The sequence below is a fragment of the Paralichthys olivaceus genome, chromosome 13 (genome assembly GCF_024713975.1).
Source record: "Paralichthys olivaceus isolate ysfri-2021 chromosome 13, ASM2471397v2, whole genome shotgun sequence".
Lineage (NCBI taxonomy): Eukaryota > Metazoa > Chordata > Actinopteri > Pleuronectiformes > Paralichthyidae > Paralichthys > Paralichthys olivaceus.
Genome location: NC_091105.1, coordinates 16975986 through 16993976, shown reverse-complemented (window position 1 = coordinate 16993976; position 17991 = coordinate 16975986). Strand labels below are relative to the sequence as shown.

The window sequence follows — 17991 nt, the reverse complement described above, 5'->3', positions numbered from 1 at the left end:
TTATTATCAGAAACATTTGAAGGTTTTATTAAATTAAACAAGTCTGGAGTATAAAACACTCCAGCTAAGACACAGAAAGCCATCAACTCTTTAAGAAAACTTTAACTGGTGGCTGGCTTGTATTGGTGTTTTCCTGAGGTACCGATCAAAAAAAAAAAAAAAAAAAAAGTACATTCTCTCAAACATTGATAAAATAGATTAAAAACGTAGGAAGTATCAAAGGCATTTTATGATTGGTCCTCCTGCCACTACGTGCGGTTGCTGTGTCTCTTCTGGCTCTGGATCTTTCTCCTCAGTATCTGGTCAAGAATGAGGTCTGACTCTCTTACATCAGAGTTCCCGCAGCCCACCACCGGGCAGCTAGAGGACAGAGAGTGACAAAAACACTTAACATAGACAGAGCTCTATATATATTTACTTTATGAACATGCATATTCAGTGGTCGAATACCCGCTCTATATGTTTCTTTTTCCCCTTGTATTCTGATGAGTGTAACAGAAACACCTTCAAACAATAACCATGCTTTGGTGAGTGTTCAATCAAAGCTTTGATGCCCGTGAGGACTTGAATGATGATGTGCACTTCAGAGCTGCAATAATATGGAGATAGTAACGACTGATGAAATGCTGTTGACCTCCAGTCACTCACCTAATCAAGAAAAGCCCTCTTGGGTATAGCTGCTATAACTGTGCATGTAAAGTGTGCGCAGTGACCGCGGTCAGGGCTCAAGACAATAGGCAGGTTTCTTAAACAACAAAACAGACCAGCTCTGGGATTTCATCAGCGTTCCTCTAGGAGCAGCCACAGTTAATTTGACTCTAACATCAAAGCAGGATAATAAAGAAAGTATGAATTGAGGCAGAATGTTGGTCCCACGCCAGCTCGCTGCCGCCGCGAAACCTGACTCAACTTTCTAACAGTCCTCTAGGGGAGAGACAGTGTCTTACCGGCACTTCTTATTATTGCTGTGTTTTGTTTTGATCAGGCCCAGTATAGCTGCTTCATCATAGTGGTGGTTACACTTCTTATTCTTCACTGGGTTCACCATTTCCACCTTGAATACAGATACAGAGGGGTTATATAATGAAACACAGAGAGCAAAAACACAAAGACGGCGGTATATTCTCTCTTCTTTATGTGGGATTTAGAGATGTGGTTTTTAAAGAAAGTGTTGTAAAAGAGTAAAAAGAAAAGAAAAACAGAAATCAGTCAAAATGGCATCAGCCGGCTGGAGTGGTGTACCTGTGTGAGTGGGCAGGTGAAGTTGACTTGGCTCTGTGTAACAGCGATGTCCTCATCCAGCTCCTCCATGCTCTCTGCTGACTCTTGGTTGGCTGAAAACACAACATGCATGCAAGTTTGTTTCCAAATGTCCTATCACAGTAATCAAACATGAACTGGATCATTGGCGAGATGGCAGGAAAGGATGCGGCAGGTAAGGACGTGAGCTTGGAAGAATCTTCTATCTGCTAATTCCAGAATTTTCTGTCTGTATGTTGCTCACACATCTCAAGAACCATCTTATCACCTTTACACTTAACATGTATAATGTTAAGACCAAATTTGACACTGCCTAAGAAAGTGCAGTGTCAAATTTGGTCATTCAATATTAATAAACAGGCAAACAGAGCTCTGAAGCAGCAACGGCTGGGACTCATCAACTCGGGTGACATTGATCTAACGACATTAGTGGCGACAAACGATTCTCCAGTTTGAGGTTTTGCGTACTGAGTTGAGTTTCCCAGTTTCAGAAAGAAAGTTGCAACCTACTACAGGCATGTTTAGAACGGGCACTGGACTACAATAGGTAAATCAGCAACATCTCCTTCTGAGGTGGTATCAGATTCAGAGCAAACCCTGGATATGTTCAAACACCATACAAGATTAGTCAACACTAGTAAAACCTCACCCACTCACACATAAAGCATTGTCCTCTTTTTTGAATCCATTTATAATGTTCACAAGATCTATTGTTATTTTCTCTGTGCAGCTACTGACTCAAAGGTCAACCTGAGCCCAGGGTATTAAAGAAACTCTACATGCTGCCTCCTGAAATTGATCCAGGCCACAGAGCAATGACGCAGGCACAACTCAGCTCACAGATTTTGATCTAAGCCTTCAAGGGCAACATGGGAGCTTCAAAATATGCTCACCACAATGAGAACATGTGATAGTTTTGACACCGACTCACAATAATGATGTCTGATGGGTTTATCCTTCTTAAATACATTCAGCAGTTGCTTTCAGACATGCACTGATCTCTGCAGATCCTCCGTGTTTTTTGCATGTGTGAATGCAAATGTCAGAGTGAGAGTCTGCAGACTTTCTCCACCTGGCCCCCCGAGTATAAAGTCCATAGAAAGGGGATTTGTTGCTGTTGTGAATGTGTCAGAGAACCGCCCGCTGCGTCCTGCAAAGTCTGGACCCAATTCTCCGGACTTTACCGACAGGTCATGTCTGAAAAGGCTTCTGTAAGATCTCACTTCAGTTTTCTCACATTTTTTAATGGGTAATCTAATGCAACTGAGTGAGCTTAGGGAAATTTACATGAGCGCAGCAGCAATTTCACTAAGTCTCTACAGAAGACAGAAAAAGTCTGTGTGAGGCCGCGCTTTTAATAAGGAGAATAATGAGGACAACAATTAAAGAGCAGAGAACAATAGCCACAGGGTGACAGGCAAACATAATTATTCAACAGTAAATGGAGTGAGCTGGGCATTTAAAATGAAGCTAATTATCCTGAAAACAATATACATCCCTAGATTTCTCTCTCTTGTTGGCTGAGAAGCTCTCCTGCAAGCACAGCAGCGATCATCAAAGTCTGTTATTAATCCTAAATCCACTGCACACAAGTGCCAGAAATTCAGAGTATTGTTCCCGACTTTCTTCCCTCTGTTGCAGAACTCTCCACAAGCAGAGGCTGTCTTCCAAAAAGAAGAAGAAAGCTGTCTTTATGTAGTCGGAATGATTATATTATTAACTGTTTGGTTGGTTTTTTGTCCAGTGGAAAAGGGGGTTTTGCAGTTGGTCAGGCAAAGTCTTGTAAACCTATCTACTGTCTGAAACAAACAAAATGTGATGAATGGAATTTCCTGCTGTAATATTTATGATTCAATACGAGTATTTTTTTGCAACTTGTTTAGCTTCTGATTGAGTTTGTTCTGGCTCTGAGAGCAACAATGTTCATTCTTGATTTTCTATTTTGTCTTTACAATAATTCACTACAACTTTAGGATAATTGTATATGATGGAAAAGTGGCGTTGAAGTGCATTAGAGACACATGAATTTGGGGTTTACGTGCTTTGGGCATGCCCCCAAACCCCTCCCCCTTACACCATATCCTGGTGTAAAGGCCTCACCTGAGTTGAGAGAGTTCTTGATGCTTTCCTTGAAGGCCACCACTTTCTGGTGGCGGTGCAGATCAGCATCGGAGAGTCTGGCCATTCTCTCAGTGAACTGCTCCTTCACTTTGGCAGACAGGTTGAACATGGCCTCTGGCTGCTGCGTGGCAACCTACAGTATTGAAATATGTTACATTCTTTCCTTGACCTTTACAATTACAGCAGTTTTTCCTGGTGTTTAAGACTTGCATCTTGGGACCATTCTATAAAAGCAAAGTTCTAAATTACCTTCCATGAATTCAATCCTCTTTTTATTAATTTATTAACTAAGTACATCTTTCAGGAATACATACCTAACTGTACATGTTCATTTAGTATAGCGGTAAACATGTTTTCCAGCCATGTAATTAGTCCATGCCCAGTCACTCCTCACCTCTCCTGTGACTTGTTGCACAACATCAACAAAGTAGTTAATCTCTCTGTCCAGCTTGGCACACTCCAGAATCATGGCCTCCATCTCTTTAACACCCGGATTCACCTCTCCATCTGGATCACAGGAGCAAACACACAGGTGGAGAAAACCTTGAAGTACTTAGGTGAACCAAAGGGACAGACATCACACTTATAAAACACTCCACTACATAAAGTCCTGCATGGAAACACTTGTTCTTATGAAAATACAGAGATATAAGTAACAGATGTGGTAAAAGTACAAGTATTCATGATGCAGAAGGGGCCCTGCAGGTCTAATACCATTATGTTCCATTACGGATCATACCTCAAAACTTACTTCAAGAATTTGATTGTATGTATGAATGTATGTATGTATTAGTAGTTTATTTATTTGATAGGGAGAATTATCATAAATCAACAGACAATACTGTAAATGAGCCAGTTAGCTGCTAATGTTCATGTTTCTGAAATAAAATACAATTGCTTACATAATTACAATATATGTATTATTAATGTGCATCACACATATCATCTAAAGTAACTGTACAACCTCCTGATTGTTTGAACTCAACAGCAGTTTTATTATGCCAACATATAACGGACTCATGACAGAGGCAGATCAGCAGCACAGCTTAAAAAGACTAAAGTTACCCTGAGCCTCCGCCAGGTCCATGGCCACATCCGTCACTATGTCCATCCCTGTCCCGATGTCTGTCTGACATGACTTCAGAGTCGTCAGTGTCGCGTGAACTGAGCTCAGAGACATGACGATGAATCCTCCACCACTGACACAACCTAAACCTGAGCTAGCATCACGTTAGCCTGGCTTGCTAGCGTCACCGGCTGCTCCTCTGGTTAGCTTAGCCACAAAGCTAACGCGCTGCTGTTTTTTCCCCTATGTGAAGCAGCGCTGTATTAACACGTGTTACTGTGTGATGTCATGATATTATTAGAACAACGGGTTAAAGGTAAAATAAGAAAACAAGACAAATCACCCGCGGAAATTCAATTCGCTTCCGCCTTCGCTAAGTTCCGACTTCCGGGTTTATCTTTTCAAAGTAAAACGAGCAAATCATCAACAGAGGAGAAATACAGCAACAAGTTATGAACTATAATATTTATTAATTAATTTCATTTGGAAATGGCACAAAGTGATAATAAACACAGTTGGGGAGTTAATTGATAAATTCAATGTTTTATGTACAATCTCTTATTAGTGCATTAAGACATCTATGATCAAAAATAAGAAATAATTCAATAGGTCTGTATCAGAGAAGACAATCAGGCATTTTGTGGTACAAAAAAGTGGTGTAAATAACAACACTCTTAATGGCTAACATTGTGCAGATACCAGCTCCTACAGTGCAATGGTTCACTAGAAGAGAACCATCTCATGTTATTAGTAATACTGCTTTTCATTTTACTATGACTAGTCAGACTGATCCTGTGGAACAAAAGCCTTTGGCAGCATCGTTTTCTGATGAAGGGTTTATCCAGATCTTCACAGTACTGTTCTGAACTCATCAAAAATGAAACTGGGCACATGAGCTTCAGCCACCTAAGGAACACAGAGAAAATAAAGTGAGATACACCTTTCAATGAAAATGCAAATCAAAAATGATGAACAATATTACACTTAAGTATATACCAATACATATTTTTGATATATTATTCAAACATGTCATTAGAAATCAAAGCCCAGGCTTCCCTCCCACCCCAGGCTATTACAAATTATAATATATATATATATATATTTATTTATATATATATATTATAATACACTGAAAAAAGAGATAAATAGACAGAGAGAGAGAGAGAGAGAGAGAGAGAAATAGTTAGATAGAGCGTCACACACACACACACACACACACACACACACACACACACACACACACACACACACACACACACACACACAGCATTGTGAAAGGGAAAGCCAACCTACCTTGCGAGACAGTTTTGTGTACTTCACATAGTCTTCCAGGAACATCAGGGCTCCCACCACATCAGAGGGCATGTCAGGGATTTTCTGACTATAATGGAAATTCAAATGTAAGTTCATAAAGTTATGATGGGATACATCATTGCCATCATAACTGCATTCGGGTCAAGCAAGCAATCATTCAAAATAAATATTTATGGTTAAAACAATACAAAAGAAAGTGTTAAAATATGTCTCATATATTCCAAAGTCTCTTGCGCTACCTTGTGCACTGCTCCATGATTGAGCGGACGAACTGACCAATGAGAGCCAAGAACTGCTGTGTGTATCTTGAGTGGAACTGCTTAAGAAGGGTGAGCAGGCCGAGCACCAGCGGAGGCCAGTCGACCGGGTCTGTGGCTTTCCTACATGTCATTCCTGGGAAAATACAAGACATAAGTCGCGTGGATATGTAGTGACATCCTGCATTTCCCAGAATAATCCTCAATGTGTGCCAGGTATGGTGAGTAGCCTATCCAATTAGAAACCATGTTCAAGCCAATTATAGCTGTTACATCATGTGGGTGATGAGGTCCAGAATGACTCTCACATAAACAAATACATGAAGGGGAAGCAGAGCTAGTCAATTTACTTTCTAAAAAATACAAATTATATCTTGATGGATGAAGAGAACTAGAACATTAATGTTCTCTAAATCATAAATCATTCTCAGGTACTATTTTACCTGTTACACTAATATATGTAGGACTTAATTACTCATTAACTTTATTAGCCTGATAAGAGCTGTGAAAACTGACAAAAACAACTTACCTTGGTTTTTGCTGTACTGAAGTTTAGGCAGCTGAGCAATAATAAACAGGAAGTTGATGATGGGAAAGTAAGGTAGGCGCCTGGTGGTGATGTAGATCTATGAGCAAAATGAACAGGAAAGAAATGGTCAGAACACAAACAGAAAACAGACTGAGAGAGTGCAGATGACAAACACAGGTATGCTGTGGTTTCTCAAATATGTGGAAGTGTGGGAATCTACGCACCTTGTTGAGCGGGTTGTGAATGCCGGCAGCCTCCAGGGAGGCCGTGATCTCGTACAGAAGAGTGTTCTCCTCTTTTGGGTATGGCAAGGATGGGTCCTGGTAGTGAGCTTCGATGTCGGCCAGCAGAGACCTGGAAAAGTCCAAACCAGAGTGAGCATTCAGCAAAAGAACAAAAAGGGGCCATAAATATGTCAGATTTTTTAATAGAGAATTAATTATTATCTGAGAAATTGGAAAATCTCCTATCACAATGGGATAAAAAGTGAAAAGAATTCTTCAATCTTTCCCTTTTTCAGAGTAGCACCAAAATTGTATGGATTGTTTCCTGGCCCATACCACATCATTCCTCCAAGTTTAATGATTATTTGTCCAGTATTTTTTGTATAATCTCGCTAACTAACAGACAAACAAAGTGAAAAATCACATGTTTTTCTTTAAAAACAAAGAGTAAGGACATTAACATTAACTCATCAATACAGTACTAGAACTTGGTAAAATAAATAAATATTAATCAAACATTTATATACTCAATTACATACACATATCATGTATCATCTAGATGTTATAAATCATAACTAACATTTAGGAGCCACAAACTACACTACAGTATCTTTACATGGCACTTATACAAAGCAACATCTTCCACTCAACACTAACCAGAACAACTATATTGTAGCCCAGTTCCAGAGATATAATTGTAATTGCACTTTATTTTGAGAGTAGACTGACTTGTTGAGGTTCTCCAGGGCAGCAGCCAGGTGTTTGGAGTCAAACTTGCACGAGTAGTTAAGCTCATTAGCGATCTGCTGTCTGAGAATCTGCATCTGACCAACCTGTAACAAACAGCAGCATTTTAAATATATGTATTTATAGCTCAACAAGAAACAGAGTCATTTATGATTATTTTTCTGCGCAGAGAGAAATACATGGGGCAGTACCTTCATGATGGCCTCCAGGTATGCGCCCCAGATCTTCTGTGTTTTGGCCACAGCGCTGGCGTACACTTTGCTGGCATTAGCTATGGCAGAAGAAAAAGCAAGTCAAAATTTTTCAAGAAGTAAAAAGATCCTGGGTGGTAGAAGGATTTTTTATAACGAATACCTACCCACAATTCCCTGAACTGGGTTGACAGCACTCAGCATTGCTTTCAAGACATCCAGCACTGCTTTGTCCTTCAGGATGGTCTTCTGAAGCATTGTCAGGAAGTTCTGATGGAAATAAACAGGTTGCCAATTATAATATTCCAGCAGACACACCGTACTGTATACACACTGACGACAGGGTTTCACAGACTGAGATTTGATTATTATTTCAATGAGAGTCTGGTGGTAGCTTGGTCTCACAGCCTGAGATACAGTATATTGTTCATGGGCTAATTACCTGCAGCTCCTTGACGATCATGAAGCAGAGCAGACGGTCCAGTCCGTTCAGGCCAAAGGTTCCCAGAGTGTTCTGGATTTCAGAGAACAGCCTGTTGTTGGTCACCTCCTGGTGGCTCTTCAGGTCGTACCAGGTGTTCATCTGGTCAATGTAGCAAGTTACCCTGTGGAAAGGACGCATGTTTCTCTGTGAGCTCATGAATACTGCTAGATTCATCTACACATATGATCAATGCCTCATCAAATCTTAATCTTCAGATTAAAGCCCAGCTGTTCTGAGACAAAAGACAGTTTCAAAACAAGTTCAATAGAGACGTACTTGGGATCAGTGATTCGGAGGATTTCTCTGCAGAGACGACCGATGAAGGTGGCAGACTCATCCACAGAGGGAAACTTGGGGATGGGGATGTGGGTGGACTGGTGCACACTCTGCCAGTCCTGGATCTGATTGGAGCAAGGAAAGAACCAATCAATCAATCAATCAATCAATCAATCAATCAAGCCCTATTTCTGACTAGAAGGATGTGATCGTAGAATGTTAATTGGTTAGTTAATTCTTTTAATGCCTGACCTTGGTCCTGAGGAAGCTGTTGCACTCCTGCTCCACATTGTAGTTGATGATGCGTGACACTTCCTCCTGCCAGATTTTAAGGCCATAAATGCTGACATAGTCTTGGATGTACTCAAACGACCTGTAGAACCCGTCCATGGTGGCCGCCATGTCCTTCAACTTGGGCATCAGCTCACTGGTCTGAGAGAGGGGAATATTGTATATTTGTTCAGTTCATCCTTCAACACTTCACTGTAACTTTTCAGTACAATGAACTGTAAAATATAACCATTAAAATAATCAGTGGATCTGATGGCTGACCTTAGCCTTGGGGTTGAAGATCAATCCTTTGTGCAGGGCATAGGCCACCCTCTTCACCAGCTCCTTCCTGATGCCATCCTCCAGAAGCTGCTTAGGATCCACCTGAAGCATTACAGTGTGTTAGAAAAATAAAATCCAATATGGTAACCTATTTTTGGACCACACTCTGACTGATGTGCGCACCAGATGTCTGCCTGAAGGTTGGAACAAGGGCAAATACATTTTAATATTATGCCAACAAGCAAAGAGTAAAGGGAGCAAACATATTAAAACTAAATAACATATATAACGATATAAATGATAAATATATCATTTACCTTAATGATCCCAACAAGAGTGGTCTTCATCATCAGGATGCCCTCAGTGAAAATGGAGATGTCATGGGTGAATTTAGCCACCTGTCATCACATGAAGCAGAGGCATGTTCAAGCACACAAATGTGAAATCGTCCAAATGTCAAGTTTCAGGATCGCTGAAGGAGGAATATTCTACATTGATACAATATTATGACATAAATGATTCATACAATTACAGTGCATGAGTGAATTAATAGGACTTTGCCATTCTTTTATGTTTAGAAATTGAAATTCTAGTCAAAATTAAATCTTAAGTGTAACATTCACATTCAATTAAAATTAATCCTTTACAATATCAGCCTGACCAATTCTATTTCATGTAATTTAAATGTGTTTATGCAACATAATCTATTTCTATATCAATCTGTCTTCTCCAATTTGTTTTTCACATCAAAAGCTCTGCGAGATTGAAAAATGTTCAGAAACTAGTGATTGCCTCTGACTCACACACAGCAGATGAGTCGACATCAAAACAGGAAAACTTCAGGCCTCTCATACAATCATTACTAAATGTGTATAAGATCTAAGGAATTTCTTTCCTCAGTTCAATAAAATTCTGAACAACACTAAACAACAGTCTGTGACTATTTCAACCACAACAGTAGTTTTACTTCGTAGCGCGCCCCGAGCTGGGAGTAGTCCTTCAGCTTGTCCTTGTCCAGCCGGGTGGGCACTTCCATGATGTCGTGGATCTGAAGCTTGATGATCTTGGCCAGAGAAGTGAACATACTTTCTGGGATGATCTGAAGCACCTGGAAGTTAAAAAAAAAACAATGAGTATTTATGTGTGATGAGTCTGAGAAAAGAGGAATCAAAAAGCTTTAAAAACAAATGGTGCACAGACAACAGAAACAAATCCTTGAGCATAAAGCGGTGGATGACACCAGGGGGTAATAGAATCTTCAGGTACACAACCATTAAGTGGCTCTTTTTGGGTGCACTTTCTCAGCAATAGGTGAGAAAACACGTATCATTGCTGCAGCTGTTTGTGCACACCTGAACAATGATAAGCTGCATGCACAGCTAATTTTTTTAAGTTAGGAAACTATGGTCATATAAGAGTACCGCTTTGGAGCAAACATGGCCTTTTGTGATTTACCTTTCTTACATAGGACACCAACTCTCCAGAGTAGAACTGTGAAACACTCAGCAGGTCAGCACTGTTGGCCTGGTTGATTCGGAGCAACGGCAGATCCAGTGCAGATGCCAGCTGGTTACACACACACACACACACACACACACACACACACACACACACACACACACACACACACAAAAACACAACGGAAATCTTCTTATGTTCCCAAATCAAAATCAAATTCAAGTACGCTGCTGCTCACATTTTAAACAACACCAAGTGTAGGGCCATATCTCTCCGATCCTTACCTCCCTTCCTTGGCTACCAGTTTGAATTAGGTTTCATTTTAACATTCTTTTAATAACTTTTAAAGCTCAACACGTTCTGGCCCCCAGTTATATCACACAGTTATTAACCCCCTATGCTCCAAGCCACAAGATCTTCCAACCAATACATGATGGTAGTTTCTAAGTTAAATGTAGCAACAAAGGGTGACCGGGCCTTGGCCATCGGGGCCCTGAGGCCCTGAAATATCCTTATCTGAGGAGATTTGACATAATAAAAAGACATTCCTCCATTTCCTAGGAAAGCCTTTCAATGCCTGATTTTAACTGGCTTTAATGGATGCTATTTGTTTTTCTTATATGTTGTCTTTCTTATTTCTGTTTTGACTTTTTTATGAGAGCTGTTTCAAAGCACTTTGTTACCTTCTTTTAATAAAAGCCATAGTAATAAAGTTTTATCATTATTATTATCACAGGTAACAATTCCCTTTGCCTAAATCAAGACGTTATCAGAAAAACACAAATTCAATCTCAGTCTGTCTGTTTTCATATGGCACAAACAGTCCTGACCTTCAGAAATGTAGCTCTCAGCTTTGTGACCATGTACGGGTTAACTCTGATGCTCTCCTGCATTATGGATGTGAAGCTGCAGAGAAAAAACAAAAGGAAAGCTTGGTGAAATCAGGTGAACAGATAAAAATGTGAGCAAAGCAGGCTGAAATAAAAAGTATCCTCAGCACTATGGTCTTCTTGATGGTTTATATAAAAAGCCTTGCAGACTCTCGCTGTCTTTGGTTGACGTTGAGAAATACATATTTGATATTATCTACATGTAAGTGAGGATATTTTAAGAGAAAATGTGCAAGTATAAAATATGCCAGAAAATCAACTGCATTACTGAAGATTTTTAAATGTTTGCATTATTCGATCACACATCATTTTTACCAGTATTGCTGTATTGCTTTAATATGTATCAGTGATGAATTACCTGTCAATTAGCTGCCATGCGTATGACAAGTCTCCAACTATCTGCATGGTGATGAGGACTTCTTCTTTGATGTTGATGGTGCGGATCATCTGGTGCAGGAACTTCCTGGTGTCAGCCAGGAACTGACAAACCTGCAGGTTTGACTCCAACTGGTGGAACTCCTGGACCTGAGGACACAAAGAAAAACATTTTACAGAAGGAAGACCAAGTTATTTTCTAAGCAGTTATTGTCTTGATGTAAAATAATAAAAACTCTTCATTAACCTTGATTTCATTTTTGGCTCATGAGGATTATTTTGCCCATGAACTAGATGATTGTGTAAACAGTTACAGGAGCTAAATACATGACAATAACTTTCTGAAAAAGTGTGTTCTGTTTCTAATTTTACAACAGTGGCAGAATAATGAGGAGAAAATGGGGGCATTGCTATCCACCAGGACAATAGCACATTTCTATCATGTATTCTGATTTGTCTATATTCATGTGGATTTCATAGGAGTTTATTTTGTGACGTTTGTTTCTGTTAGCATTCATTGGGTTTGGATTCAGTTATTAGCTACATGTATAATTTAAGGAAATCAAAGTTACTCCTGAACTGCACAAAAATACATAAAATAATTCAAATAATAAGTGATTTAAATCAGATGAGGTAAATAGAGGTATCAATATGTTGCTCACCTCAACGAGAGCCTGTATGAGCTGCACCGTCTTCCTCCCAGCAGCTGTAGAGTCCTCATAGTTTAAAGACTCAATCTGCTTTGAGATTTCTCTGAACCAGGCTTGTAGGTTCTCTGTGAGGAGTAAAGTAGATGTGCAGTACAAGCAGAGAAAGATTGTTATCAAAGTGTTTCACAAGTGCCAGTTAGGAAAATGTCTCGACTGAAGTAAACATGGCTGATTGAATCCACCTCTCCCCACGTGTTTCTTTTGTATAGTTTTTCTGTCATGTTTTCCTACCTCAACATTTTCCTCTGGAAAGTTTCAAGCTTAAACTGTTTTAAGTGTTTGTGTTCCAACACTGAAATATTCCACAACATCAAAACCCAGCATGGTTGAAGCTCCTTGTGTCTGATTCTACTGTTCGCTGAGTATGCAATCCTTCACCTCATCCATTATCTCACCGTTTTTCTCCACCCTGGTGAGCGGTTTGACGCCGGAGAAGACTTCGGCCAGCTCCATCATTCTCTCTGATCCCTCCTTCTTGTAGCTCTCCCATTTGATCTGCTTCTCTGACAGCATCTGCTTAAACATCTGGAAGAGGGACAACGCAGATGCTAAGTTGACAAGGAGGGATTATACAGATGAGTTGTGTAATGACAACATTAAATTTGTTTCCTATCTTAAAGACAGACTGCCAAGCCATATGCTGTCTCACTGTATGCTAATAGAAAACAGAGCAGACATACGTAACGGCTGACTGGATTACTTTGGAATTACTCTGACACAAATTCCCCACTGTTAATGCTCACTTCACATTTTCCAGCATTAATGTCTCTCACCTCTTTGAGTGTGAACTCAAACTGGGCGGTATCAAGCAGAAGCTGGAAAAGGATCTTTGGTTTGTACTTGGAGTCATGCAGCACTTGATCTTTGATTTGACGCAGTCGCTTGTTGTTTGGGTCGTAGGCTATAAGACAAATAAATCATCTATTTTCATGAACATCTTTTAAACAGTAAAGTCACAAATCTGAAATCCAGGTTGCTTTGGTACTATAAAACATGAATTTCTTATCATAAAAATATATCATCAAAAAATTCTCACCAGACTCTGCAGAGTGCAGCATAAGCCAACGGATGGCGACGTTACAGTCCCTCAGACAGTTGAGCAGTTTGGGAATGTTGTCCAGGATGATCTCCTCCCTCAGGAAACCTTCCTTCAGCAGCTGCTGCACCTGAGGCCTTAGGGACTCCATGCCAGCTGCATATCTAGTGGCCTAAACACACAGCGATGGTGGTTGTTCATGAGGGATATGGTCAAAAGTATCTTTCATCTTGGACGATAGATTATATGTTCCCTCCCATTATTGGCGAGCACTGCAGTGTCTGCAGGCCACAGACTATACATGAATCCTTTATTTGCAGTGGTGCTATTAGTGCTGGGTTTTTCACAATCATGATACTATGCATTTGATTTCAATTCAAGCTCATGAACATCCACATACTCTTTCAAGAAAAGTAGAAAAAAGTATTTCTAAAGTATCTGATTTGATAAATATTCTGTGTTTCAATTTACATTCTTCAGACTAGATGACTTCTTACTTCTGCAGACACAGTTCTTAGTACCTGACTGTAAAATTGAAAAAGCTGGAGACTGTGTGACATTGAAGGTGTCATTTTTGTTTTCATACCTGCTCTTTGATATTAGCAGAGTCCAGAGTATAGTTAAGAGCAGTCTTGGAAGCTTTGTACGGTTCCCAGGCCTCCACCAGGTTCACTGTGATCCCCATGTAGATACTGATAACCTGCAGACAGGCAACACACACACACAGTTCAATTCAGTGCAACAGTGCAAATGACTCTGAAGAAACAAACTGAATGCCCAAGATAACACAGTGAATCCTATGTTGTTTAAATCTCAAGATTAAGCATAGAGGACGTCCACTGAACAGTCCTGTTTATAACAAAAGTCTCACCCAGTTGTCAGGGAAGTACTTGTCCACTATCTCCCTCATCTTGGCCTGCTGGGTGTGCAGTATGGAAGGGCTGAAGTAAAGGCAGACATACAGCATGGCTGCTTGGTTAGCCAGCGCTGTGCTACGATGCTCTGGCAAAGGGTACGCAGAAACCTGAGAGGAAAATTTGAAACAATATATTTCCCACTCAAGTTATAAGAGTCTCATACAAGTACAATAAGTCTTAGAGTACGTTTTTTTAGTTTTATAATCCAAAAATGATGTTTCCCTTATTTTTTCTTACTTGATTGTAGATGTCATCGGAGCGCAGCCTCCCAATGACCATGCTGATGAAGGGGGTGCTGATGGGAACTCTCTGGAAGTAGCTCTCTGGGTAGTTGGCCGGACGTTTGGCTCCAGGCTGGCTGGAGAAGCCGGTGCTGCGGAGGAGCTTGCAGATGTCGTCTAGGTTGGAGTCTGCTGATGAACGAGCAGCACTAAAGAAAATGTGACGGAAAAATAGGTGATTAATAATTTGTAATATAAAAAATAATAAAAGATCATAGATTTAGTTGTATGTCATTAGTATCTGCCTTACAAATGTCATCTGTAGTAACTACACATCTGATCAAAAGAAGTGTTAAAAATTGAAATGGACTTTGGGGTAAGATTGGGTCAGAAATATTTGGCTGGAGATTTAAAAAACTTTAAAGGCATTTTCGTCCATTTCACTGTTTGCCTAGTTACTGCACTTGGCCTATGTAGAGTAGAAATATTAGCATGTTAATAATCAACATAAACATAAACTAATGTTTTGCAAACAAGACTGGGGGGTTCACAAGCTCACCTGTATCTATAGTAGGAAACAAGCATCCTCTCTCTGACCTCCCCTTCAATTTTTTGGTCAATAACCAGCAACATGACTCCGTACAGATACAGAGCTTCACACTGTGTGGAAAGACAACAAAAACAAAAACACAATCAACTGAAATCCTTTACAGTCTCTCTTTAGTTTGGTTTAATGTGTCGACTACTGTTATAAATAAACTAAAATATGTTACAATGTTTTATTCATGTAATTTTGAGAAATTATATCCGATTTTCATCTGTTTTACTCACTAGAAGCTGTTTTCCATCCTCATTTAGAAGCACAGTCTCCAGGGTCTGCTGAATATAAACACCCTCATGTAGGTCATCCAAATATCTGGAGGACAGAGGGAAATAATAGCATATCATCTTCATTGTGTTTTGTGTTGTTTTAAAAAGGGGAAAAGTTTGATGAGGAGTGCATCAAACTCAGTTTTCACTGAACAACTATTGAACTGAACAAAACCCCTATGCAGCCCAGTCCTGTCTTACCTGTTGAGATCCACTATATATTTGTGGACACTCTCGAAAGCCAGATAGAACCTCGACAGAATCTCAATGTTGTTCTCTCTAAACTCTTCATCCAGGTCTTGAAGCTCGGGTTTGGCTTCCAGCTTCCCTTCGTAATACTCGGGACCCTGTGGAGGAGGCAGCATAGTGAAACAATGCAATCAAAGTGCAATCGATACTTGTGTCTTTATGAAGATTAACACCAAGCTACCAACAAAGGGGAAAAGGGAGGTAGAGTTATCTCAATTTGAGAACTATTGCAACTATAAATCATTCAGTGAACGACAGTTTTGAACTCTGGGAAAACCTACAGCAGATAAATAAAGCCAGAACTAAATATGCACTCACTTCACATGAGATGAGCACAGCTCAACTTTACAACCATTAAATAATAATACATAGTAATGATAAATATTAAAATCATATGGTCTTCACAGTGACTAATTTAAATACAATACAATATAACTTAATTAACCCTGAAGGCAATTTGGTTTAGTCTGATTAAAAGACAAAAGAAGAAGATAAACATCCACTAAAAAAGTATCTTGAGCAAATGGGGAGGCAAAGACGCCGCTTGAGAGGGAGCACCGGGGACTGGGTTTAGAGAAAATGGGTTGTGTGTGTCCCTCATATTACATAAAAGGGAGACCAGGCTACACATTTTGAGATGATAATAAATTGATCTGATTTAAAATATCATCCTCTCAGACCACAGGTTTGTTCCTTACATTACTATAAACAGCTACAAATGTTACCGTACCTTGAAGTAGCTGAAGTCACAGATGATGTCTCCATATTTCTGCTGTTCACTTTTGTCCTTGAGCCTGAAAACTGCAGGGATGAAATCAGAGAGGCGGAGGAGCTCAGCGATGATGGCGTTTCCTCTGGAGACTATCCTGAGGACGGCTTGACCGCACAGGTTGTTCTCTGCCAGGAAGTCCACCATCGCGGCCGGAGGAGGATGAGGAGGAGGCACGAAGCAGCCACACCTTGACTCTATGGGGAGGTTTCAGCAAATGGTGCAACTGTCAGAAAAGGAATGCAAAGCAGGGTGTTTGAATACAACAGGTCATGCTCTCCTGCACGAGGTCTGGTCCTGAGATCTCTGAGAAAACATGCATGTGCACACATTCATCTTCACACACAGACAGAATGTTTCAGTCTTTAGTGTTCAATGGGTCTATCTATCTTTTTTATTATCTTGTTTGATGTATGGCACTTACCTAAAAAAATGAATTTCCATAACATAATATGAATAAATATCATTTACTTCATTAATATTGCCTTCACTTTGGAAATGCATGGTCCCATCAGAGAACATTAACACAGAGCACTTCCTTCAATCTTCGACCTAAAATATCTGTAACATTTAGCACAGCCCGGTGTAATAATGTCCATGTTTCAGGGTGACGCATTGAAACACATGTCATATATTTAGAAAACAGTTACTATACAGTCATGCATTAGCTGTTAGCATTTCCTATGACTGCAAAGCTAACGTTAGCATCCAGCCTGCTAGCTACTTTCACGAGTCTCTTTACTGAAGACGACCGCACATGATGAGATGTAAACATGTGGTGGTGAACTGACATGTGTATGTTTTGAGAGTCAGATGTAGAAATGTACAAGTCTGAGATAACAGAAAAAGAAGACTTGCCTCAGAGGATGATAATTGCTTCCCTGTTTACTTCCTCATGACTGATCATGTGACTCCACCGGTGGGTGTGTTTGATTCGGGACATTCAACGCACCGGAGACGGGCGGGAGTACAGGGAGATCTCTGTTCACAGCCTGTACACTGGTTTATAGAGCCTGACTTTTAGAAAGCCTCTGGTTCCAGAAGTAAATGTCCCATTCGTTTTCTCCATTGACGTTTCAGGAGATCTTTAATAAAGAGTTTTAAGTCTGCAACCAGCTACTAGATGAAGATAAAACATTTAAATTGAAGCCAAACACATATTGGAAAACATAAAAATAAAATCCACAATACTGTGGGTACTTATATGTTGCAGTTTGTATTAATGCATATAACATGTTATAGGGTTTGGAAAGTGGTGGAAAGTCTGCATTAGATGGTTACACTATTATCGCTGATAATCAAAATACTTACTCTCTTATAAATCATCTTCATCTCGGAGTACGACTTGTTTTGCCAGAAATAATGAAACTTGCATCATGAGACCTGGAATCACTTTTTACAGGTTCAGAATTTAGAATAACAATTCTAATCTATGATCAATACAAGGTACATCCTGAAAATTAGATGTGAGCATG

At 39.9% G+C, this 17991-nt stretch overlaps 2 protein-coding genes across 3 annotated transcripts; both read right to left on the bottom strand.

Annotated features, from left to right (window-relative positions):
• Positions 1 to 4878, bottom strand: nsmce2 (NSE2 (MMS21) homolog, SMC5-SMC6 complex SUMO ligase). Its single transcript, XM_020091423.2, has 6 exons — positions 4447 to 4878; positions 3776 to 3888; positions 3361 to 3514; positions 1243 to 1334; positions 948 to 1054; positions 1 to 360 (listed from the first exon to the last, which is right to left on the bottom strand). Exons 1-6 carry the CDS (start codon positions 4559 to 4561, stop codon positions 249 to 251), a joined length of 693 nt encoding a protein of 230 aa, XP_019946982.1. The 5' UTR covers positions 4562 to 4878; the 3' UTR covers positions 1 to 248.
• Positions 4879 to 4897: 19 nt separating this feature from the next.
• washc5 (WASH complex subunit 5) lies at positions 4898 to 17434 on the bottom strand. Of its 2 annotated transcripts, none has more exons than XM_020091420.2 (29): positions 17375 to 17434; positions 16478 to 16742; positions 15700 to 15845; positions 15460 to 15544; positions 15188 to 15288; positions 14645 to 14837; positions 14362 to 14514; positions 14077 to 14190; positions 13491 to 13662; positions 13228 to 13355; positions 12850 to 12979; positions 12407 to 12519; positions 11728 to 11894; positions 11310 to 11385; positions 10477 to 10587; positions 9989 to 10129; positions 9339 to 9419; positions 9022 to 9123; positions 8722 to 8901; positions 8470 to 8594; positions 8152 to 8314; positions 7877 to 7979; positions 7710 to 7789; positions 7501 to 7604; positions 6772 to 6901; positions 6548 to 6644; positions 6001 to 6154; positions 5741 to 5828; positions 4898 to 5353 (listed from the first exon to the last, which is right to left on the bottom strand). In XM_020091420.2, the coding sequence occupies exons 2-29, from the start codon at positions 16661 to 16663 to the stop codon at positions 5297 to 5299; spliced, it is 3480 nt and encodes a 1159-aa protein (XP_019946979.2). In that variant the 5' UTR covers positions 16664 to 16742; positions 17375 to 17434; the 3' UTR covers positions 4898 to 5296. The 2 variants fall into 2 exon arrangements, with proteins under 2 accessions (XP_019946979.2, XP_019946981.2); XM_020091422.2 differs by having other exon boundaries at positions 16478 to 16713; positions 17375 to 17429.
• Between the last annotated feature and the right edge of the window lie 557 nt (positions 17435 to 17991).